The sequence below is a fragment of the Cricetulus griseus genome, chromosome X (genome assembly GCF_003668045.3).
Source record: "Cricetulus griseus strain 17A/GY chromosome X, alternate assembly CriGri-PICRH-1.0, whole genome shotgun sequence".
NCBI classification, from domain to species: Eukaryota; Metazoa; Chordata; class Mammalia; order Rodentia; family Cricetidae; genus Cricetulus; species Cricetulus griseus.
In genome coordinates, this window is record NC_048604.1 from 88,883,398 (window position 1) to 88,908,345 (window position 24,948).

The 24,948-nt window shown below is 36.8% G+C and overlaps 1 protein-coding gene across 1 annotated transcript; it reads right to left on the reverse strand.

The window, feature by feature from the left end:
• Window positions 1–3,299: 3,299 nt before the first annotated feature.
• Window positions 3,300–16,487, reverse strand: LOC113837654 (odorant-binding protein-like). The gene is made up of 6 exons (XM_035449744.1): window positions 16,425–16,487; window positions 15,836–15,975; window positions 14,858–14,928; window positions 13,302–13,412; window positions 12,328–12,429; window positions 3,300–3,496 (listed from the first exon to the last, which is right to left on the reverse strand). The coding sequence occupies exons 1-6, from the start codon at window positions 16,485–16,487 to the stop codon at window positions 3,300–3,302; spliced, it is 684 nt and encodes a 227-aa protein (XP_035305635.1).
• Between the last annotated feature and the right edge of the window lie 8,461 nt (window positions 16,488–24,948).

Below are 24,948 nucleotides of genomic sequence, written 5' to 3' on the forward strand. Positions count from 1 at the left end.
TCTGTCTGATCTTCTATGCCTTCAGGCCAAAGACTGGATGCCCCAACTTTGAAGAAGAATCCTGGGGTAACTGTCCAGGCAGCCAGATATCTCTGTTACTTCTATATGTTTGGAAGTGGCCTGCATGGCACTTCCTGTTTACTCAGGTAATATTATATCCTTAGGGGTTCTTTGATGGAATTGAAGACTACATAGCTATAGTTAGATTCCCTTACTCATGATAGAAAATAAATTAGGTAAAAAACTTTGGACTCATGAAGAGGGGATAGATAACAGAATATTTTCTCTAATTTTTCCAAATACAAATGGACTGGATAATGTAAATATGATTTTTATCTGATAATTCTTCTTATTGTTTAGAGTTTTATTTTGTTAGTATTAAGACCTTTCCTTTGAGCTGGGCGGTGGTGGCACATGCCTTTAATCCCAGCACTCGGGAGGCAGAGGCAGGTGGATCTCTGTGAGTTCAAGACCAGCCTGGTCTACAAGAGCTAGTTCCAGGACAGCCTCCAAAAGTCACAGAGAAACCCTGTCTCGAAAAATGAAAAAAAAAATAAAGATCTTTCCTTTGTACTTGTTTAAGAAGGGGGGAAATGTTGTAGAGTGATCTTTTTATACACTGTGAAGATATATCACTGTTATTGGCTTAATAAAAAGCTGAATGGCAAACAGCTAGGCAAGATTTCTAGGCCCAGAGGACACCGGAAGAAGAAGGGAGACTCTAGACACAGAGGAAGCAAGACATCTAGGGCATGAGGTAATAAGCCAAAAGCAACATAGAAGGATTTTAATTAATAAGAATGGGTTAGTTTAAGTTATAAGAACTAGTTAGAAAAAAGCTTAAGCTATTGGCTAAGGTTACATAATTAATAATAAGTTTCCATGTCATGTTTTGAGTTTGCAGCCAAAAAAGAAAAGTCCATCTACATATGGTTATGTAAAGTTTTGAAACAGAGTTATAACATGGAGGTTTGACCACATGAGAGTTCATAACTGACAGTCATGATCCTGGATCAGAGCTTCAGTGGCAACCATTAAGAAACACTCAGCCATTGGATCAGGATAATGATAAATTGCTATTGCCAACAAATCTTGTTACATTCACATTTCAAGAAAAATTGCATAAATGACAACAGCCTAGAGAAAGATTCTAAATTAAAAGGTAGGAAAGTTGTTCTGTTGGAATATGCTATTAATCATAGATATCATTGTACTTTTGGATACATTGTTACATGGAGACAAGGGTATCAAGTAATCTTTGTATTAAGCAATAGGATTGTATTGATTTTGAATAGCAAACTTAGGAAAATGTACACACTACAGAAACAGAGTCACTAAGGATGTGGTTGTCACAATTCTTCCTTCATTGTGTAATAAAGAACATAAAGATAAATCAACATTGCAGACCTTAAAATATTTTGTAATATTTGTACACAGTATTACCAATTTCATATTAATCTTCACACACTAGCCTTTTCACTTATCATATAAAGAATGTCAAACATTCTGACACTGATCTCTTAACAGGATTACTGAAAACAAAACTAACTGGATGAAAAAAATGATCATTGTCAATGATTCATTGATATACAATGAGAGGAATTCCTTAAATGTGTCATCATTAGAGACCTTCTGACTACTGAACTGCAGTGAGACTACAAGGGGAGAAAGAGAATGGAAAAGATGAAAGCAATTTGACTAGCTGCTATAGCCTGTTGGTTTCTGATTCTTGGGAGCCTTAGAGGTACCATCAGTATGCTGGCCTAGGTTTGGATGGTAATGGTGGTCGTGTTTATTTCTTACAAGTGAATGTGAGTATCTGAGAACATTGGCTGACCCTACTCAGTAGTTTTCTGTAAGTCCCTTTTTTTACGTGTTTATATTGTTTAAATTACATTTACTTTGGGATATGAGAGTCAAAATATATTGTTGTATGAGATTTTGTTTTTTGTTACTAATTAGCAAAATTGGGCTCATTTTTATATTTAAACATTAATATAAACATTAATATAGTAAACAGTTCACTAACAATGAAAACACTAAACTTAGATAATATATGATATATATATTATATATATATATTATATATTATATATATATATATCATTATTTATGTCTTTCAGCTTTCCATCTCTGTACAACTGACTAAATCAATGAGCCAGAGACTAAATTTTTTTCTTTTCAGAGTTTTTTATTTGAATTAGAAACAAGATTGTTTTACATGACAACCCCAGTTCCCTTCTCCCTCCCATCCTCCCCTAACGCCCCCCTACTAAATCCCTGCCTATCACATATATTTTCTTCTATTCTTTCCCCGACTAAACGTTTCTGCTCCCTCCTGACCTCTGCAACCCTCCTCTTCTTCCCTTCTCATTCTTGTAGATCCCTCCCCCCTCTTCCCCTGCTCTCAATTTGCTCAGGGGATCTTGACCCTTTCCCCTTCTCAAGGGGACAGAGACTAAATTTATTGTCTTGTAATTTCCTAAAACAAGAAGCTTAATGCACTTATTCTAAACTCAGTCTCATTGTCAGACATTGTCATGACCCTGAAAACGTGTTTTTTTTTAAATCAGTAGTCAATGAAAAAGAGATGACTACAGCTGTTGTAGAATGGCTGTGTGCCCCACTGTACTGCCCCATTGGCAGTACAACCTAGCAGCAGCAATCACTGGAATGTAAAAAGGCGAAAGTACTGGAAGAGATGACCTGCAGCAAGGTTTGAAACTGATTCTGATAGAATAAAGTCAGCCATAGAGTGCATTTTAACCCAATTCCAAGGAGAGTCATCCCTTCTGTGAATACATCCAAGTGAGAGCTCTATTGATCATATATCTATTTATATTCTACTCCTCTACAGTTTTATGGAGAATCGAAATACACTCTTCTTTTTCTACTTTATCTGTTTTCTAACCCCAACCTTCTCCTACATAAACCTATTTTCTTGCTCCTCTAAATGAATACCTATGTCCTTTGAACAACATTGTCAGGTTTTTCATACAAAAATTCAAATATTGGTACTGATATTCTGTATTGTCACTTCTCTTTTCCCTATGAGGAAATAAATGATAAAAGATATACACAAATAAAATGCAGCAGTGTTCAGAAGATAAGGTTAAGGTTGTCTTTTTGTGAAGCGAAGAATTCGTTATTTTTATGAGATGTTAAAACCAGAGATAGGCAGAAGAACATTACTTAAGTTTCCATATTTCTCAGTGGAAGCAACAGACATTGTGGATAAAGGGTACAGACATTATTTAACATTAGTTAGGTCCAAAGGAACACGGGAAAGTTTTAAACCTTTAAGAATTTTCTTCCAGTTCCACTGCCCTGCTCGCAGACATCTGATGCCAGGGGTAGGCTAACAGGATCCAAACTCGGTGGGATCCAACAAACCCAGAGACTGTCAAGGCCCTAGTAACAGTCCCACCTCCATCCAATGGACCAAGTAGGCCTGGGGCTGTTTCTGGTTCTGGTTCCTGTGTCCTGCTCGAGACACCTGAGGCCAGAGGACAGCTCAAGGGATCCAAACTCAATGGGATCCAACAAACCCAGAGACTGCCAAGGCCCCAGTAACAGTCCTGCCTCCATGCATGAGAAGAGGACAGACATCAGAGTATTGGAATTGTTTGTATCTACCAGAAGAGAACCTTGCTCCCATAGCCACCAGGAGAGGAAGAGACTCCTGCTACACCCACCAGAAGAAAGGATGGGAAGAAGACAATACAAAAGCACATTCAACAACAGAAAAAAACAATAAGACACCACCAGAGACTAGGAACCCTACACAATCAAGACCTGAACAACATAATGCAGATGCAGCAGAAGAGAATGACCTTAAAAACATCTTCATGAACATGATAGAGGACGTCAAAGAGGATATGAGAAAATCCATTAAAGAAATGGAAGAAAAAACAAATAAAAATTACAAGATATCAACAAATCTTTCAAGGAAACACTTCAAGACCTAAAAACTGAAATAGAGGCAATAAAGAAAGCACAATGTGAGGGAATGATGGAAATAGAAAAGCTGGGTAAATGATCAGGAATTACAGATGTAAGCATAACCAATAGAATACAAGAGATGGAAAAGAGAAACTCAGGAGTTGAGGATACACTAGGAGAAATAGACTCACTAACGAAAGAAAAACTTAAGTCCAACAAATCCCTAACACAAAATATCCAGGAAATATGGGATACTGTGAAAAGACCAAACTTAAGAATAATAGGTATAGAAGAAGGTGAAGAAATCCAACTCAAAGGCACAGAGAACATATTCAACAAAATCATAGAAGAAAACTTTCCCAACCTAAAGAAAGACATGCCAAAGAAAGCACAAGAAGCCTACAGAACACCAAATAGACTGGACCAAAAAAAATGTCTCCTCACCACATAATAATAAAAATCACCTAGGAGAATGAGAAGGGGGAGAAGAGGAGAGACACAGAGGACATGAGGGAGCAGAAGATTGAGTCAGGGTAAGAATAGAAGATAACTAGAATGGAGATACCGTAATAGAGGGAGACATTTTAAGTTTACAGGGAAATCAGGCACTAGGGAAATGTCTGGACACCTACAAAGATGACACCAGCTAACAATCTAAGCAACAGAGGAGAAGATACCTTAAATGCTCTCCCCTGATAATGAGATTGATGACTGACTTATATGCCATCCCATAGACCTCATTCAGCAGCTGGTGGAAGTAGAAGCAGACACCCACAACTAATCACTGAACTGAACAGGAATCCAGTTGCAGAGAAGGATGAGCAATGGGCAATGGGGTCCAGGCAAGGCTGGTGATACACAGAGAAACAGCTAACCTGAACAACAGGAATCTCTTGGTCCCAAGACATATCTGGGATACCAGCATGGGACTGATCCAGACCCCAGGAAAATGGGTTTCAGTGAGGGAACATCAGAAATCTATGGGACCTCCTATAGTAGTTCAGTCCTTATCTCTAGCATAGGTGTGGACTTTGGGTGCCCATTCCACATAGAGGAATACTCCCTGAGCCAAGACACATGGGAGTGGGCCCACGCCATATGCCAAAGGATACAATAGACTCTGATGACACCCTATGGATGCATCATCATCCAGGGGGAGCAGAAAGGATATGAGATAGGTAGGGTTTTAGTTGGGGGGTGGTAGGGGAGGACAGGCGGGAAAGAGAACTGGGATTGTCATGTAAAACAATCTTGTTTATAATTCAAATAAAAAATCTGCAAAAATAAATAATAATTAAAACCTGAACCATACAGAATAAAGAGGAAAATATTAAGAGCAGCAAAGGAAAAAGGTCAAGTAACATATAAAGGCAAACCTATCAGAATTACACCTGACTTTTTTGTGGAAACTATGAAATCCAGAAGGTCCTGGATAGATATCATACAAATACTAAGAGAACATGGATGCCAGCCCAGACTACTATACTCAGCAAAGCTTTCAATCAATATAGATGGAGAAAACAAGACATTTCATTACAAAATCAGATTCAAACAACACATATCCACAAATCCAGCCCTACGGAAAAAATCTGGAAAGAAAACTGCAACCCAAAGAAGTTAACTACAACCACAAACATATAGGCAATGGATAATCCAACATTACCAATAGCTAAAAGAAAAAAGGGACAGAAACACACACATAATTTCACTACCACCACCAAATCCAAAACAAACAAGAATGAACAATCAATGGCCATTAATATCCCTCAATATTAATGGTCTTAACTCTCCTATAAAGAGACACAGGTTAGCAGAATGGGTAAGAAGACAGAATCCATCCTTCTGCTGCATACAAGAAACACACCTCAACTTCAAAGAAAGACAGTACCTAAGAATTAAAGTTGGGAAAAGATTTTCCAATCAAATGGACCCAAGAAACAAGCAGGGGTAGCAATCCTAATATCCAAAAAAATGGACTTTTAACTAAAATCAATGAAAAGAGATTAAGGGGGTCATTTCCTACTCATCACAGGAGAAATCCATCAGGATGAAGTCTCAATTCTGAACATTTATGCAACAAATACAAAGGCATCCACATTCATAAAAGAAATATTACTATCAATTAGGCGGCCTCTGCACTCTAGGGGGCTCCTGGTAGTGGATTCGTATTTTTCCCTGGTTTAAGAAGGAGCTTTAAGAGCCCACCCCACGTGTACACTCTTGGCCTGTACACATGGGGGAGGGCCTAGGGCCGGTCCAGGATCATGTGGTGGACTTCGGGAAGCCACTGTCAAGGGCCCTACCCTGCCTGGAGAGTGGAGGTTGGGTTGGGTGGGGGGCAGGTGGGGATTGGGGAGGTTGGGAGAGGGGAGGGAGAGGGACAAGGGATTAACATGTGAAGCAAGCTTGTTCCTAATTTGGACTAATAAATTTTTTTTAAAAAAGAAACATTACTAAAACTCAAATCACACATAAAACCACACGCACTTATAGTGGGAGACTTCAACTCCCCATTCTCACTACTGGACAAGAACACCAGAGAGAAACTTAGCAAATGAACAAAGGAGCTAATAGAAGTTATGGCCCAATTGGGGTTAACAGATATCTATAGAACATTCCATTCAAATACAAAACAATATACCTTCTTGTTAGCGCCACCTGGAACCTTCTCTGAAATCGACCACATACTTGGCAACATAGCAAACCTCAACAGGAACAAAAAAATAAAATAATCCCCTGTATCTTATCAGACCACCATGTTTTATAGGTAGAATTCAACATAAACACTAATTGCAGAAAACCTACAAACTCATGGAAATTAAATACTGCCCAATTGTACAATTCCTGGGTCAAGGAAGAAATAAAAAAGGAAATTAAAGATTTCCTAGAATTCAATGAGAATGCAGACACAACATACCCAAACTTATGGGACACTTTGAAAGCAGTGCTGAGAAAAGTTCATAGCGCTAAGTGCCCACATGAAGTAACAGGAGAATAATCTCACTAGAAAATTAACAGCACAACTAAAAGCTCTAGAACACAAAGAAGCCCATACACCCCAGAGAAGCAGATGCTAGGAAATAATCAAATTGAGGGCTGAAATCAATAAAGTGGAAACTAGGAGAACAATACAAAGAATCAATGTAACAAAGAGTTGGTTCTTTGAAAAACTCAACAAGATAGACAAATTTTATCCAAACTTACCAAACAGCAGAGAGGTAACATGCAAATAAATAAAATCAGGAATGAAAGGGGGACATAACAACAGACACAGAGGAAATCTAGAGAATCATCAGGTCATACTTCGAAAATCTGTATTCCTCAAAATTTGAATCTAAATGAAATGGACAATTTTCTGGATTGATTTCAATTACCAAAGTTAAATCAAGAACAGATAAGAAACTTAAATAGACCTATAGACCCTAAAGAAATGGAAGCAGTCATCAAATATCTCCCAACCAAAAAACCCCCAGGGCCAGATGACTTCAGTGCAGAATTCTACCAGAAATTCAAGGAACAGCTAATTCCGAATGTCCTCAAAATATTCCACACAATAGAAGCAGAAAGTTAATTTCCATATTCTTTTTATGAGGCTTCAATAACTTTGGTACCCAAGCCACACAGAGACACAACTACAGACCAATGTCCCTCATGAACACTGATGCAAAAATACTCAATAAAATACTGGCAAATCGAATCCAAGAACACATCAGAGAAATCATCCACCATGATCTAGTAGGCTTCTTCCCAGGGATGCAAGGATGGTTCAACATATGAAAATCCATCAATGTATTTCACCATGTAAACATACTGAGGAAAAAAACCGCATGATCATCTCACTAGATACCGAAAAGCCCTTTGACAAAACCCAACACCCCTTCATCATAAGGGTCTTGGAGAGATCAAGGATAACAGGAACGTACCTTAACATAATAAAAGCAATATACAGCAAGCTGACAGCCAACATCAAATTAAATGGAGAGAAACTCAAGGCAATTCCTCTAATATTGGGGACAAGACAAGGCTGTCCACTCTCTCCATACCTCTTCAATACTGTCCTTAAAGTTCTATATAGAGCAAAAAGACAACAAAAGGGGATCAAAGGGATGCAAATTGAAAAGGAAGAATTCAAGCATTCACTATTTGCAGATGATGTGATAGTCTACATAAGTGACCCGAAAAACTATACCAGAGAACTCCTACATCTGGTAAACACCTTCAGCAAAGTGGCAGGATACAAGATCAACTCAAAAAAATCTGTAGCCCTACTATATACAGATGATACATTCATAGAGAAAGAAATAAGAGAAATATTACCCTTTACAACTGCCACGGGCATAAAATACCTTGGGGTAACACTAACCAAAAAAGTGAAAATCTTCACTGTAAGAATTTTCAGTCTCTAAGGAAAGAAATTAATGAAGATTCTAGAAAATGGAAGGATCTCTATTGCGGGAAATTACCAATACGGAACCAGGTAGACATACAAGGGATTGTAATAGGGAAAAAGCCTTATTTACAGAGCTACCTAGCCAGCTGACAGGCAGCAGTCTGTACAGCAAGCCAAAAGCAAAACTGAAACCAAAACATGCCACCTGAACACCTCTCACTCTACGTCACCCTGACCACCAAGGCCTCGCAGGTACACCCCTAATCAGGCATGGCTACAGCTTCCCCTACAGATCTCCCATTTTCTTGGATAGACAGGATCAACATAGTAAAAATGGCAATCTTGTCAAAAGCAATCTACAATGCAACCCAGTTCCTCACAGACCTTGAAAGAACAATACTAACTTTATATGGAAAAGCAAAAGACCCAGTATAGCCAAAACAAACCTGTACAATAAAGGAACTTCTGGAGGCATCACCATCCCTGATGTCAAGCTCTATTACAGAGTTATAGTCCTGAAAACAGCTTGGTATTGACAAATAAATAGACAGGTAGACCAATAGAATAGAGTTGAAAACCCCGATATTAACCCACACACCTAGGAACACTTTATTTTTGACGAAGAAGATAAATTTATATGCTAGAATAAAGAAAGAATCTTCAATAAATGGTGCTGGCATAACTGGATGGTGGAATGTAGAAGACTATTGCCATGCACAAAATTTAAGTCCAAATGATTCAAAGACATCAACATAAATGCAGCCACATTGAAACTATTAGAAGACAAAGTGGAAAATACCCTTGAATTAATTCATATAGGAGAGCGATTCCTGAATGTTACACCAGTAGCACAAACCCTGAGATCAGCAATTGATAAATGGGACCTTCTTAAACTGGGAAGCTTCTGTAAGGCTAAGGACACAGTAAGACAAATGGCAGCACACAGACTGGGAAAAGATATTCAACAACCCCACATCTAACAGAGAGGTGATCTCCAAAATATACAAAGAAATCAAGAACCGAGTCTCCAAAACACCAAACAATCCAATTAAAATTGGGGAACAGAACTAAATAGACAATTCTCAATAGAGGGATATAAAATGGATGAAAGGCACATAAGAATGTGTTCAACATCCGTAGCCATCAGGGAAATGCAAATCAAAACAACTCTGTGATACTATCTTACTCCTGTTGAATGGTTAAAATGAAAAACACCAATGATAGTATATACTGGAGAGGATATGGAGAAAGGGTAACACTCCTCCACTGTTGCTGGGAGTGCCAACTTGTACAGCCACTTTGGAAATCAGTATGGAGACTCCTCAAGAAAATGGGAGACAAATCAGGCAGTAGGAAAATGTCTGGAGAGCTACAAAGATAACACCAACTAACAATCTAAGCAACAGAGAAGACTCTACCTTAAATGCCCTCCCCTAATACTGAGATTGTTGACTGTCTTATATGCCATCCTATAGACTTCATAAAACAGCTAGTGAAAGTAGAAGCAGACACTCACAACTAATCACTGAACTGAACAGGAATCCAGTTGCAGAGAAGGACGAGTGAAAAGCAAAGGGGTCCAGACCAGGCTGGTGAAACCCACAGAAACAGCTGACCTGAACATCAGGGAACTCTTGATCCCCAGACTGATAGCTGGAATACCAGCATGGGACTGATCCAGACCCCAGGAACATGGGTTTCTGAGAGGAAACCTCAGAAATCTACGGGACCTCCTGTAATAGTTCAGTACTTATCCCTAGCATAGGTGTGGACTTTGGGAGCTCATTCCATATAGAGGAATACTCCCTGAGCCAAGAAACATGGGGGTGGGCCTAGGCCCTACCCAAAGGATACAATAGACTCTGATAACACCCTATGGAAGGCCTTACCACCATCCAGGGGGAGCAGAAAGGATATATGGTAGATAGGGTTTTATTTGGTGGGGGGTTGGGGAGGACAGGAGGGATAAGGGAACTGGGAATGTCATGTAAAACAATCCTGTTTCTAATTCAAATAAAAAATTGAAAAAATAAAATGATGTAAATGTACATTGAATACATAAAATTTTCAAAAAAAAACATTAGTCAAGTATTTTTTCTAAAGGAACATCATTTTTCATGGCACACAAAGAAAGGTTAAATAGCAGATTTTATATCAAAACATGATTTCATAGTTTCTTATTCATGTCTGTAGCATATACATATGCATATATATGCATATATATATATATTAAATGTGCTTTGCATATGTTATATCTTTAGACTTCAGGAAAATGGATGTAGCAACAGTGACTAATATTTTTTTCCTTGATCCAAGCCCTCAAAGAAGACTGCATCTGCCTTTAATTTTATCTTAGCTAACTATATTCTAAGAAATGCTTGTAATAGCCACAGGAAATTTTAATAAGTTCTTGTATGTTTGTGAGAATTGGTATCTATGAAAATTCATTGTCATGAGTTTATTCTTCAAACATGAATGACTCACATGTGCACAATTTAAGTATATCCTAATGGATTTGCTTACTGAAATCATTTAGTAAAAGATAATCTCCTGAGATGGACTTTTGAAAACAGATTTCATTCTTCCTTTGCAATACTGTGGAACATGCAGGAAGAACAAGGAGTGTCTTATGTGAATTCTTTTAGAGTGTTAAGGACATTCATTGCAAATCACTCTTTACAGCTGAAAGTATATAAGAAACACAACATATAATATACTTCTACAGTGTTCTCACCCATGGCTCTCCAATAAATGTGACATTTCAATTATTACAATAGTTTTTAATAATACGGATATCATTTGTTACACCAGAGTGATTATTTTAATTATCGTAGTGTATATTCATGTGTTTTTTGAAAGAGATGCATTTCACAAGGTGTTTATTGCTTCTTGAAACACTTTATTTAATCAGTCAAAAAGGAACAACAGCAAATAATAGATCATTCGATGGGAAAGGAAAGGTAAGCCAGGAATTTGGTATGTGGCATCCTGACTTCACAGGACAGAGGACAATTCATTTAGAAGGAAATGGTGATTTACTTGTGATGTTGATTCCGTGGAAAAGAGGATATGATGCATAATTGTCATCCTGTTCTCACCTTGCAAATATGAAAGCAAAAATTATCATTGAACAGACAGGAAAGACTTCATCCTTGAGAGTGCATGAATATAAAATTAAATATCACAATACAGAGTATACAGAAGGGATTATACACAGACAGTTCCTTCATTGGAAATCACCAACACTTTGTACTTTGGATTTTATATGAGCACAGTCAACAGTGAATAATGACATTCTATGTCCCCACATGCATATGTAGATTGAGAGGTTTCAAAGAATGTATTGAAACTCTCAACATGCTTATATAATATCTGTGACAAATTATATTCCACAATCATAAGTAAAGTAAGATTTTTCAAATAATAGGAAACATTTCTTGATGGAACATTCCTCAAAATAAATATATTAGCAATTCTGAATAAAAGTCCTTCACATTGTTTTGTACATAAAAATTTTCTATTCTTCATTTTTACCACTGTAACATTTTCAGCATGAAAACTCAAATAATATTCTGTCTTCATATTGCCTACTTTTGAGTTCATTTTATCCTTTGTCAAAACTTACAGAAGGACAAATCTATTCAAATATCAGGATGGTTAGGCATGGTTTCTGTTTCTACTCACCTACAGAAGGTCTTTATTTAGGGCAAGTATCTGAAAAAGAACATGAGTAGGGTAAGGAGTAACAGAAGTTTTATCATAAGAATATAAAAACAGTTTTTCCAAGACTCTTGCTACAAATGAAACTGAAAGATAAGATGACTAAATATAATCTGAATCAGTGGTTGTACTAACTAGATAGATGGATAAATAGATAGATAGATGATAGGTAGGCTCTGTGTGCATATATACATACATAGATGTATAAATATACATCCATATACATATATACATATTTATAAATAATGTATCTAAAACATATTCATTGAGTTTACCTGTAGCAAGAACATTGTGAATGTTTTCTTCTGGAATGTTCTTTTCATGAGCAAATTCCACAAGTTTTTCATGTTGTTCAGATGTCAAAGGTTGACCTTTACCTGTATTGCATTAATGACAATGTCAGAGAGTTGGTCAGTAGAATTCTGAAGAATTTATTTTGCTTCCTTAGTGTCCCACTGTGAGGTACAATTGAAAGACCCCAACTTTTCCAAATTCACCTACCCTGGGTGGGTAATAACAGTCAATTACAATTTTCAAAATTTACAAGTACACAATGGATAACTTCTTTTTTAATTTTTATTGCTTCAAATTAAGAACAAGCTTGTTTCATATGTCAATCTGTTCTGCCTCTCCCTCCCCTCACACCCACCCTCCTCCCCCACCCCGACCTAATCCCCACCCCATCCACCCTCCACTCCCCAGGCAGGGTAGGGCCCTCAACGGGGGCTCCGAAAAGTCCACCACTTCAGCCTGGGCTGGGCCTAGGCCCTTCACCATGCATCAAAACTAAAAATTACTTCTCTAGAGAATTCACTCATCTGAATCCTTTCCACATTCCAAAACATAACACTAAAGAGCTATTTATGCATGTCAATGTAAAATTCACAACTCTCCTGATTCTATGCACTGAATTTCATGTTTTAATTTGGTGTACACTTGATCAAATAATGCTCAAAATGGTCTGAACTTTGGGAAAATAATATTTGCTCTACTCTTTCCATTGAGGAATCATGAACATACACTCTTCCAATAGCCTCCCCAGGTTGCCCCTAGTCTTCAATGACCATCCTACTGGATTTACAATATAATGTGAGAGCTGGTCCACACAACAATAGGATAGTCATTTAGTGAACAGGATTTTGGAAATCCCATAACACTGATTTGGAGGGGATGGTGTGAATCTGACTTCATCTTCATTTGCAGAGTGATACTTTTGCTACTATTTGAGAGAATCCACTCCCATTCTTACCAACAACATAAATCAACTTTGTTTTCCGGCCTTCTCGGTCCACATTATCGGTGACAAAGACAATGTTCTCTGGTGTTGCATGTACAGGTTTAAATGTATTGTCACCTTCAACTGTAATAATAGAAATATTTCAAAACTCAGTGTCACTGATTGTTCTACCTCGTTTCCTAATATTAACTTTGACCCTTTCTCTAGCAATCATCTTTTATCCATTATCATATGACACATGTGTACAAAGCAATTCCTGGTCTCATTCATTTTGTATATCCCATCATAATACTGTGACCAGTCATTTCTGCTCTTCAACTCTGATATTGAATCCTAAGTACAGGTAATTTCCCATTTCTCTGAATTCCTTGAGTCAAGACTTTGGGACAAATCTGTTGGGTATTCTTTCCCCTATCAACCAGGTCCCAAAGGCCACTTGTCCTGAAAGTGTAAATATCTGGTGTCATACCACGGTAATACACAGTAAGCAAAAGTACACATGTGCAAGGAAAGACTGTACTAATTAATAATATGCACAAAATTTATCATTGTGTAAGATTGTTGATGAATACTTGTAAGGTTAAACATTTTTAATTTGACAGACATTCATATTGTATGCATGTGTTGGTCTGTCAGTGTATGCTTTGAATGCCCAGGTAAGGGGTGTGTGTGTGTGTGTGTGTGTGTGTGTGTGTGTGTGTGTGTGTGTGCACATCTGCGTGTGAATGTATGCATGCATGTGGTATTTGGACTCACTGACAATTATTAAATATAAACGTGATTAGCATGAAAATAAAAGGATTTATAGGATGTGGTCATTTAATACTACAGAATTGCTTTTAATATCCATGTAAATTTAGGAGAGTATGAGACTTGCCACAAGAATGTGTCCTCTGTTCATTTAAATTAAGCCAAATGCCAAACTGTGTATAATTCATTACAGTAGTGTTGTGGGTTTTTTTTTTAGCCATTCTTACAAAATTGAAGTATTCAGTCTGAAATTCTTAAACAGATTTTCAATGAACTGCTTTTCAAAATTGAAGTTAATCATCTGAGGATCAAATTGTTGTGATCTCTATACAATGTGAGAAAAATAATCTTTGAAATGGCACTGTTCATTTGAATTTTCACAAATCAAGGGAGACAGATAATATCTGTAATACAAATACTTGAGAACATGAGGCAAGAAGTTTGCAAAGATGTTCAGGACACAGGGTCCTATTAGTGAGTGGTGGACTTGTCCAGTAACAAACGGAGACACTGAATGAAAGAAAACATCCTGAATACTTACTGGTAATGAAATTTTCATTCAGGGAAACTATTTGGAGACATTTTGCTAGAATTATTCACATCTTTCTGGAATAGTGTTCTTCTCCATGTAAACTTCAGATAACCAACAATGTAATCTGACTTTGATGCATATGTCAGAGATTGGAATGAATGATACCCTTCCAAGTAGCAAAAATTGTTCTACATCCATGTACCTATGGGTGGCTGAAGTATCAATGTTAATGTGCACACCCACATTGCCTTTGTTCAGAGAGGAAGCTTCCAGATCCCATACTTACACTGTGTTCGGTATGTACCATCTGCTTGTCTGTACCCAATGACTTTAGTCTTTGAGCATTGGTTATTTGCACTAAAAATCAAACAGATAAACCATAGTTTGTTCTTTATAATCTTTGAATTTATATTAAAGACGTTCAATTGATATAATGAAATTGAGGGCTAATAGGATCTATGAAGACTTTACATAGCTAGGACTAAAATATCTATGATTGCCTCACTTTTTTGATCTTTATTGAGAAAGTATCAACATATTTTAATCATAGAGATGACATCCTTTATTTCTGCTTATTTTGCCTAAAGCTAGGAAGGCTCTCTTCCAAACTTCACTATTCAGTGAGTATGATTTCAAATATGCAAATTCTCTTGTGCTAGTCCAACAATAATATATACACAGTTATTTTGCATGTGCTTTAAGTACTTTCATTGGTAACCTAAAACACACAATTGTGACTATAACATAGATTTACTTCTAAGCATTTTTAGGTCTTATGGTGTTATGCATCTTCCATTGAACATAGTCATCCAATTGTCACAGAGAAAATCTTTGAGACTAGCGCTACAGAGAAAGGGAATCCCAAATTAGATTTATTTGAACTGTTTTTGGAAGACTATTTCATCACATCATCGACTGAATAACATAACATGCACAGCTTTGACCCAAATGCTGACACAATCCTACTGACTTACTAGAAATTGGAACCTTGGTGTTCCTGCATGTGATATTAGAGCATAAAATTCAACTACACACTTCTAACTACAAGGACTTATAAGAAAAAGCACATGGAATTGGATACAGTGCCAAACTTCTATGTGGTGTTCAGAGCTGACCCATCATGAAATAAGGTAATCACATTGCTAAAGGTGACACCTTCAGTTTCATGATGAGAAACAAAATATTGCCATGTAATCTTAACAACATAAAGGCTGAGGAATGCATACAGAGTCTGCTTAATTTATAAAGTTGACAATTTGCTTACTTGACATAAAATGTGACTCCCATTTCACTACAGTCGTCATTACAATCAATTTCACGAACGTAGAGTCTCATTGGTCCTTCTTTCTCTATCTTGTCAACATTGTTAGCAGCAATGGCAATGGTTTCCCATTTTCCTTGAAGCTGAAAATAACAACAAAGGCAAACAAAGGAAAGAAATAAAACAGGCCAGTGTTATACATTCACATCACTCATCACAGTCCTTGGAACCATATACACTCACTGTAAATATAAATCAATAATATTTTGTTTATCATTTCAAGATTATGTTCCTAGTGATGTAGGATAGCCCAAGGTAATGTGATGACTCAATTAACATAGATCATTTTGAACCTGAGACTTTGAATAACTGTTCATGTTTTGGCCTTCTTATGCTCTCAAATACCACCCATTATGTCCTTATTCCATTTGTTTCATAGAGAGAAATCTGATTGGTGAAGTGTATCTGCATGAGAGTCAGAAAGCTTATTTCTTGAATATGGACTTGCATGGACTAACTGGATGATGCATCACATCCACAGAAATATGCTATTGAGGAATCTCAGATATATGATTAGACCAAATGAATTTACCTCAGCATAGTCATCAGCATGAGCCAGGCCAAAGGCCAAAGCCAGCAGCAGAAACTTTACCATGGTGGCGCCTTCCTTTGCTCTTCTGCAGAAGCTCAAAGAGGTTAGTGGTTGTGAAGGAACTGAACTGACAAAGCTTTTTATACAGCCAGTTAGAGGGAGTTTCATGGAATCAACCAATGGTTATGCTCCACACTAAGCTGCATCTGTCTAGTATTTCCTCTTTGGCCCTGCCAAATGATGTATGAACTCATATCCCTAAACTAATGTGATTAGCCTTAAGGTCAGGTTATGTTGGGTTGAAAATTGATCATTTCTGTCACAAAGAAAGGACTATCTTGTTACAGCATTTAATAATGTTCTTGCTTCCAGTACTATGCTGGTGGGTAAAGGTCATGCTACATATGCATATGTCCTATATGATTCATAAAGCAACATGAAGAACATTTAAAATATTTTCCAAATATAAGCATAATAATGTAAAGTTAAATGAATTTAAGACTGATTGTGAGGTGATATGAGTTAGAGTAACCATGTTACTCTAGAAGATAGATGTTAAAATTCAAGGAGGATTTCCCAAAAGGATATAGATATGTCTGGTGCTACTTTTAATATTTTCCATATATTGACTGCTTTATTTTTCTGGTACATTGAATTCAACAGCCATGGTACAGAGCTCCAAGAGATATCATTGAAGCTTAACTGTATAAATAGTGGGAATATGCTACTAGATGTCCACTAGTAATAAATACAAGTGTCATTAGTTAAAAGGATCCAAATCTAGTGAAACAGTCTATAAATACAATGATGTTCACAAAACTGTCTTATTGTGATAACAGACTGTGCATTCAAGCTGAAAATTTTACTTTATGTTTGCTAAAGCAAAAACACTCTCTGCCTAGTTGAACTCCTTACACATCAAAACCAAGGACTGTGTTTTGCTGAGCCATAAGATCTTGTCATCCAGTTTTATGGACAACCAAGAAGACTATTAGGACTCTGTAGTACTGTTAATCTTCTGGAGCTTTCCTCTCTAAAACAATGAATAACCTACAATTAATATATTAGTAATTGGGGTTGAAAACCCATGGTTTCTAACTACACCAAGACACCTTCTCTAAATTACATCCCCATTATTATCTCTATTTCTTTTATCTTTGAGATTATAACACAATTTCATTGTTTTCAACTCTCTTTACTCCCTCTAAACCCTCCAATATGCCTACTCCTTCAGCTCTTTCAACATTCCCGACTCTTTTTTCACTAAATGTTGTTACATGCATGTGATTTTCATGGTCTCAAGTGAGTCCTAAACTTTTATCTGAAGATTTGATCCTAGGAATAACAAAAGAGACATTACATGCCACAATTGTCTTCTTAGATCTGGGTTACCTCACTCAATAGGATGTTTTATCATGCCTGCCATTTACCTGCAAATGTCATGATTTCATTTTTCTTTTCCATGCAATAATATTACATACTTTGTATGTACCACTCTTTTATTATCCATTAGACAGCTGAAGAACATTTAATTTGTTTCCTTTTCCAACCTGTTTGAATGGAATAGCATTGAACATGGATGAGAAACTTTCTATTAAATAGAATGTCAAATCATTTACACATAGTCCAAAGAGATGTATAACTGAGTCACTTTTAGAAACCTAAGAAATCCAGTTTATGCACCCTGTCCACTAATGCTAGGGGTCTTAGATGGGATCAACCTTCTGGGTTCTTGGGAATTTCCCTAGCATCAGGTTTCCTTGTAATGCCTCCCTATATGGAGATTTGCCTTTCTATGCCTTTCTCTTCAGATTGGTGACCTCCCTAACTGTTATCATAGAACCTTCATCTGGTAACTGGTGGTATGAAATGAAGACATCCATATCCAAACACCAGGCTGAGCTACAGCAATCAAGTCAAAGAGAGGAAGGAGAGATTATATGAGCCAGGGGATCAAGATAATTATGGGAAAACCCACAGAGACAGTTGACCTGAACTTGGGTAATTACAGGAGCTCATGGAATCTAGACCAACTTCTGGGGAACCTGCACAGGACTGTACCAGGTCCTGTGCATGTGGGTGACAGTTTTGTAGCCTGGTCTGTTTGTGGGATCCCTGGCAGTGGGACCAGTATATATCCCTAGTGAATGTTCTGGCTTTTTGAAACCCATTCCATATGGAGGGATGTCTTACTCAACCTTGATGTGGATCAATATGAAAAATGCGCTCACATGACTCACTTATTTGCCTCCAACATTTTGCCAATACTCAGGCACTGAGCACAGATACATTGCAATTTATATGATACGATTTCCAGTGGTAGTTTTGTTGTATATTTTCAGAAGGAATAATGTGACAAGAACATGATTGCTCCATTTTGTTATTTTCTATAGTACACTGTTCAGATCATTGTACATTGATATTAGCACTGTTCGTTTTTATTAATGATAGTAGGAATTTTTCATACATTCTCAATACATGTTTGTTATAAATAAATGTATTTAAATATCATCTTAGAATATAAACTTTCTATTAACTATTTTTTCAGCATATCTCAAAGTCCCAAATATCTAAATTTGTAAAAGATCACCTCTGTCCTTCTACTACTCTCTCTCTCTCTCTCTCTCTCTCTCTTTCTCTCTCTCTCTCTCTCTGCCTGTCTGAGTGTGTCTGTCTCTGCTTCATAGAGCAATGCAGAAATTCAGTGTTCAGTTTCCTAAAACATTTTTCATCTATCGTATATCCAAGGTTTTAAAGCTTCATGTGATCACTTCTAGCTTTGCCTCTTCAATACAAGTGTCTCGAGTTTTCTGGGATGCAGCTCTATGTACTGTGGAAAATGATTCAGGAGATTCTAACTGCACATACTCATTTTTTCCTTAATGACAGATATATTGTAAGGAGTGATTTCTTTACTCAAATGTTTATCAAAATCCTCTGCAAAGAATACCCACCATCAATATGCTCCTTTACACTTTGAAGATAACAGTGTGCTTTTCTTGCTATTTGCAAATTAATAACCATATTTGGAACTTGCTACATTATAAAAGAGATGTGGTCTCTGTTTAATACACACTATGGTTTAAACATCACCAATATGAATCAACCATGATGATTCAGAAAATCAATACTCTCTCATGTTCAGTTGAATCACAATCATCTCAGAGTAACCCTCTCAAGCAGTGCTTTTAGCCCAGGATTCCTGAATCATCAAATTCAATTATAATCATCCGCTCAGCTTGGTGTCAAATCAGAAGAGTTTTATTTTATTGTTTTCTCCTTCCATCCTTTTTCTTCTTCTGTATGGCAGTATCATGTCCTGCACATTTCCACTGTCATTGCTGGAGTAAAAGTATAATCATTCTCTGTTTACTACTTCACGACTCTGTCTCACATCCCTAATATCTAAAGGTCAATAAAGTTTTCCTCTGCTCGCTGCCTCTGTGTAAATCCTAGAATAAAAGAGTCATTCATACCTGTTTTCTCTAAGTGAATTCTTATGTCGAATTTGTTAGTCTTTACCATGATCAATTCATTTGAAGTTTTTTCACATTCCCTTCTTAAATATGTAGATCTGTTTTTCTTTTATCTTTCCTTTTCTTTTTGTTTTACCAGACAGGGTTTTTCTTTGTAGCATTGTAGACCAGGCTGGCCTTGAACTCACAGAAATCCACCTGCCTTTGCCTCCATGGTCGTGGGATTGAAGGCATGTGCCACCACCGCCCGGCTATAGATCCATTTTTCAACTGGACATACTGCTAATGTTTTGGGGAAAATGACTCTGAAATTTTTCATTGCATTTATTCATTTGCCTCCAAAATATGTTTATACTTAATAAAAATTGCCTTATGTGATTATCAAGATCCTCCTAGATATTCATTGACAACTGTCTCATTGACATTTTCCATTATATGGTGTATTTCTAAGTTCTCAAATTAATATCTATATTGTGACCCATTGTGTTTAAAAAAAGAAGAGAGACACAAACTCTTTTTAAAACATACTGAAGTTTAGACTTTGAAGATCCCCCATGGACTGCCTCACCGTCCCTGGGGTTGGGATAAGGGGTTGGTGGGGTCAGGGGATGAGGGGAGGGAGAGGGAACTGAGATTGGTATGTAAAAGAAATTGTTTCTAATTTAAATTAAAAAACAAACTGAAGTTTAAAGTGCAAAGTGTATCAACCATGACAATCTGAAAAGTATATTCTTTATTTTCAGTTGCGTGACAAATCTCTTCAGTGTCCCCAACCTCAACATGACCCCGTGGCTTTGGATTCCTGTTCATTCCTAGGCAATTTGCCTCATCTGTTCAGGCTGAGGTCAAATCAGGACAGTTTCTATTATTTCCTTCTTCCTTTATCTTGATCTTCTCTCGGGCATTTATGTGCCAGGAAATTCCCTGCGTCCTTATTGAGTATGAACATATGCCCAAGCTTACTTAAGGAATTGGTTTTCTGAAAGGCATTATTGAACACTAAACACTCATTCCAATCCCCTTGTTACTATCTATTCTCACAAAACACTCATACTACTTCATCAAATTATCACATTTTTGAATGTGACAACAATTAATAAGAAATTCCTGAATAAGGTCAGGGAAAAGACGAGACTACAGGATGGTTCAGGAGGAAAGTCATGGAGTACATGATGTGATTATAATATTAGATCTTAAAATTAAATATTTCACAATTATAAATTAATGTCTGTTATAAACATAATCCTCTACCTGCTTATTAAAACAGTATAAAATCAATTATTTTGCATTTATTTCAAAGCCCCTTGAGTTTTATTTTATATTAATCTCTCGAGTGAGGAGTCTTAAGGACCTATTTTGATGTGGTATTCAGGATTCAAACAAGAGTAGCACTAACTATGAATCCCATGGTCACAGAGTAAAAACTCCCAGGATATTTACACATGAGACACTTATCTATAGACATATTGTATTCAGATAGACTTCTCTCACTATGATGCCAGACATTATACTAGTTTTTGGCTAGAAGAGGAAACCCCAGGCAATATATTTCATGGCAAGCACAACTTAATACACATGAAGTTATTTGTCCTTTATTTTAAATGTTTTGTTCTTAGCTTCACACATGACACACTGAAAACAATGTACTTCTCCATACTTTCTGCAGTTTCTTCTCATCTCTGTATTTTTCTTTACACAAAATCAATTCGGTAATCACTAGATTCATGACCCATAGCTTTGAGGAAGGAGGCTGTTGAGAGTTACTCAAATGAAATTATGTATGTGTGGAAATATCTCAAATGATATTCAAGACATGTAATGAAAAATAAAAATAAATAGTCCTCAACAAAGAGAAAAATAAATAGTTCATATTGAGACAATTCAAATGAATGATAGTGAAGTAACATACAGTCCTGACAGTTAAGGGTATGAAGTTCTGTGCTCTGTTATGTTAGAAAGAAAATCCCAAATGCCAAATACTTAACTGTGCTCTTTACATATAAAGTGCTGTTTTCAAACATTTTATTGTTTTCAGTTGTCAGCAATTCCATAAATTCCCCTCTTCTTTTCCTCCCTCCAGCTGCTTCAACCTACCATCGCCCAAACATCTTATATATACCCATCAACTCAACTTCATAGATTTACATTGATTATTAGTAATAACATATATGTATGCAGACATACACCCACACACATACCATGATGAGTACCATTTTGACTTTGATTACATATTGTTTCAGAGCTTACTATTCTGTATTTCACAAGCAATAACAGTGCAAATCTTTTGTGAATGGAGTTAATTCTTCTCCCTACACTCATACATTTCTGTGGTGATTCTCTAGGGGTGATATTCTATATAATTATCCCCTTACATGATAACATATTCTTTTATATTGTCATTTTCCAGATTTTTATTTCAATCATTTATAGGAGAGAAAGTTTCACAGCATAGTTCCTGGTATTCTGGCTTTAATTTCTTTCCAATCCATTTTCAGAGATGTCTGCTCTCTCTTAATACAGGAGCTGTGATGTTCATTTACCATTGGGACCTGGCTCCCATGATCACTTGTTCTCTACCTTGTGTTCAGCAGTATATTTCTATGATGTTTACATTTGCTATAAATAGAAGCATTTACTTCATGAAGAGTTTCTACGTTCACTCATCTGTGGTTTTAAAGGTAAGATGTAGAATATAGGAAGGAACTGTGATGGTCTAGCAAACTTGCAGTACTACCTGCTTTCTTAAAAACCAAGAATTCACTAACCCTAGGGAGCTGACAATGTTTCCAGTACCAGGAATGATTTGCCTCCTGTAGAATGGTCCTTGAGTCCTATCAGACAACTGTTGGTTGCCACCAACACATGAGTGTCACCTCTACCTTTTAGATCATCTTGCCAGGGTGCTAATTGCCATTGTTCACAGTTCTTCCATCTGGTTAGGGCTGTTTACTTCCCTCTCTTAGCATCCTAAATAGTATTTTCTGGAACCAGGGAAATGAAGTCACAGGAAACAAACGTAGAATCACAAATTCAGTTGGAATTTTCTGAGCCCAGTGTCCTCATTATACAGTAACTCTAGCTATAGGGGCCCACCTTCAACCTCTGAGATGCAACCAAGCTCAGAATAGAGAATTATGTGGTTTTTGGCATCACATTGACAACCTGACAAATCATTCCAAAGGAATTTGTCAGTCCTGATACTACCTATTTGTTAGTTCTTGTTGGTATTTTATCAGTCCAAGTAAGTTAGCTTCTTTTATATCGATTTCTATTCACATGCATATGTACATGCCAACAGTCATATATGGGTACTATTTAGGTAAATATAACATTTAAAAAGAATATGACTCCTTGAGTTTATGCCAAATGTCTTTGTTCTTATTTCACACCTCCACCTCAGTTCCCCTATTGTATTACATTATTGCCTCAGAAACTTGGACCCATTATTTGTTTCATTAGTTATGCAAGCTTTATCCTGCATTAACTTCCCACTCCTGCAGCCTGACCCACACTTTCCTGATGTCTTTACACTTTGCTGATGTCTTTGTATACTCAATATTGTCCACTCAGATCTGTGCATTGGAGGTAGGAACTCCAGATGAGAAAGAAAATGTGATGTTTTGGGGGTCTTGGCCTCAGTTAACTCACTCAGTATGATCGTCCTTGCTTCACTTCATTTACCTGCAATGTTCAAGATTCTGAATTTATTCAGCTGAGTTGTATTCCTTGGTACATATTGAACATACTTTCATTGTCCATTGCTCAGTTGAAGAGTATTAAAATGGTTTCATTTGTAGATATTGGGGATTGAGCAACAGTATACCTCACTTAGAACATGGCCTTGGAATAGGAAGGCAATTCCTTTGGGCATGCATTAAGCAGTGATATAGTTGTTTCTTATGTTAGGTTTACTGTTAGCTGATTGAGAATTATTCAACCTTGGTTGCAGAGTTTTACAATTTAGCAAACTGACCAAGGGTGAAAGAGTATTGTCTTTTCCCTTCACTACCTCACACTTTTCCTGTTTGTTGACTTTTTGGTCTTTGCTCCTCTGCTTGGGGTAATAAGAAATCTAAGCACTGCTTTGATTTGCATTTCACAAATGACTAGTGCACACAGACATTTTTATAAGATGTTTGTGATCAGTTTTTCTCTCTTGCTCTCATTTTAAAGCATATTGTCTTCAGGTACTAGGACCACTTTGAATGTAGTACTCTTTTTTTGACTCTGTGTTTTGAGCCCTTTATATATTCTGGATATTAATCCTGTCAGCAGTAGACCTGGTAAAGATTTCTTCTCATTCCCTGAGCTTCCTCCTCACTCTGTTTTTATGTCTTTAACTGTACCATTTTTTCTTTTGTGAATTCCTACTTGTAACTTCTCATCTTAATTCACATCTTATCTGTTTCCCTGCACTGAATCTGTACTACACTTTGTCCATATGTTGGGAGTTCTGAATGAGTTGCTCACTTCTGTGATTGTAACCTTCCATTCTGAACTGTGAGTCATTGAAAGATTTTTCTGTAGTGAGGGACATTGCCTTCACTATGGTACCCAATGCTGAGGCACCAGTGTCTCACTGATTAAAAAGCTGTCTACAATTACAAGAACAGAATAAATTTAAGACAAGACAAGAAAAATATTTAAATTGAAAAAATATGGATCTCTAAAGTGGACCACTTGGTTGGGGCAGTTTTTGAGATCTTGGCATAATGATCTAAGAAGTGTGAGATAATAGTAAACAGAATAAGAAGTGTGTGTTTGTTTGCCTGTGTGTGTGTGTGTGTGTGTGTGTGTGTGTGTCTGTGTTTGAAACTGTCAAAAGCCAATTTTTTTAATCAATACATGCTACCGGAGCTATTTAGGACAGACCACCTTTTTTAACAAATAAAAAAATAATGGTAGAGTCCTGAATCAAGTATGCAACATAGAGACATTCTCTGCTTTGACTCACACAGAGTCCATGAAATGTCTTAACCCTGCCCAAAGGACATTTTTAATGATCTACGAAGTGTGAGGTAAGAGTAAACAGAATAAGAATAATGTTG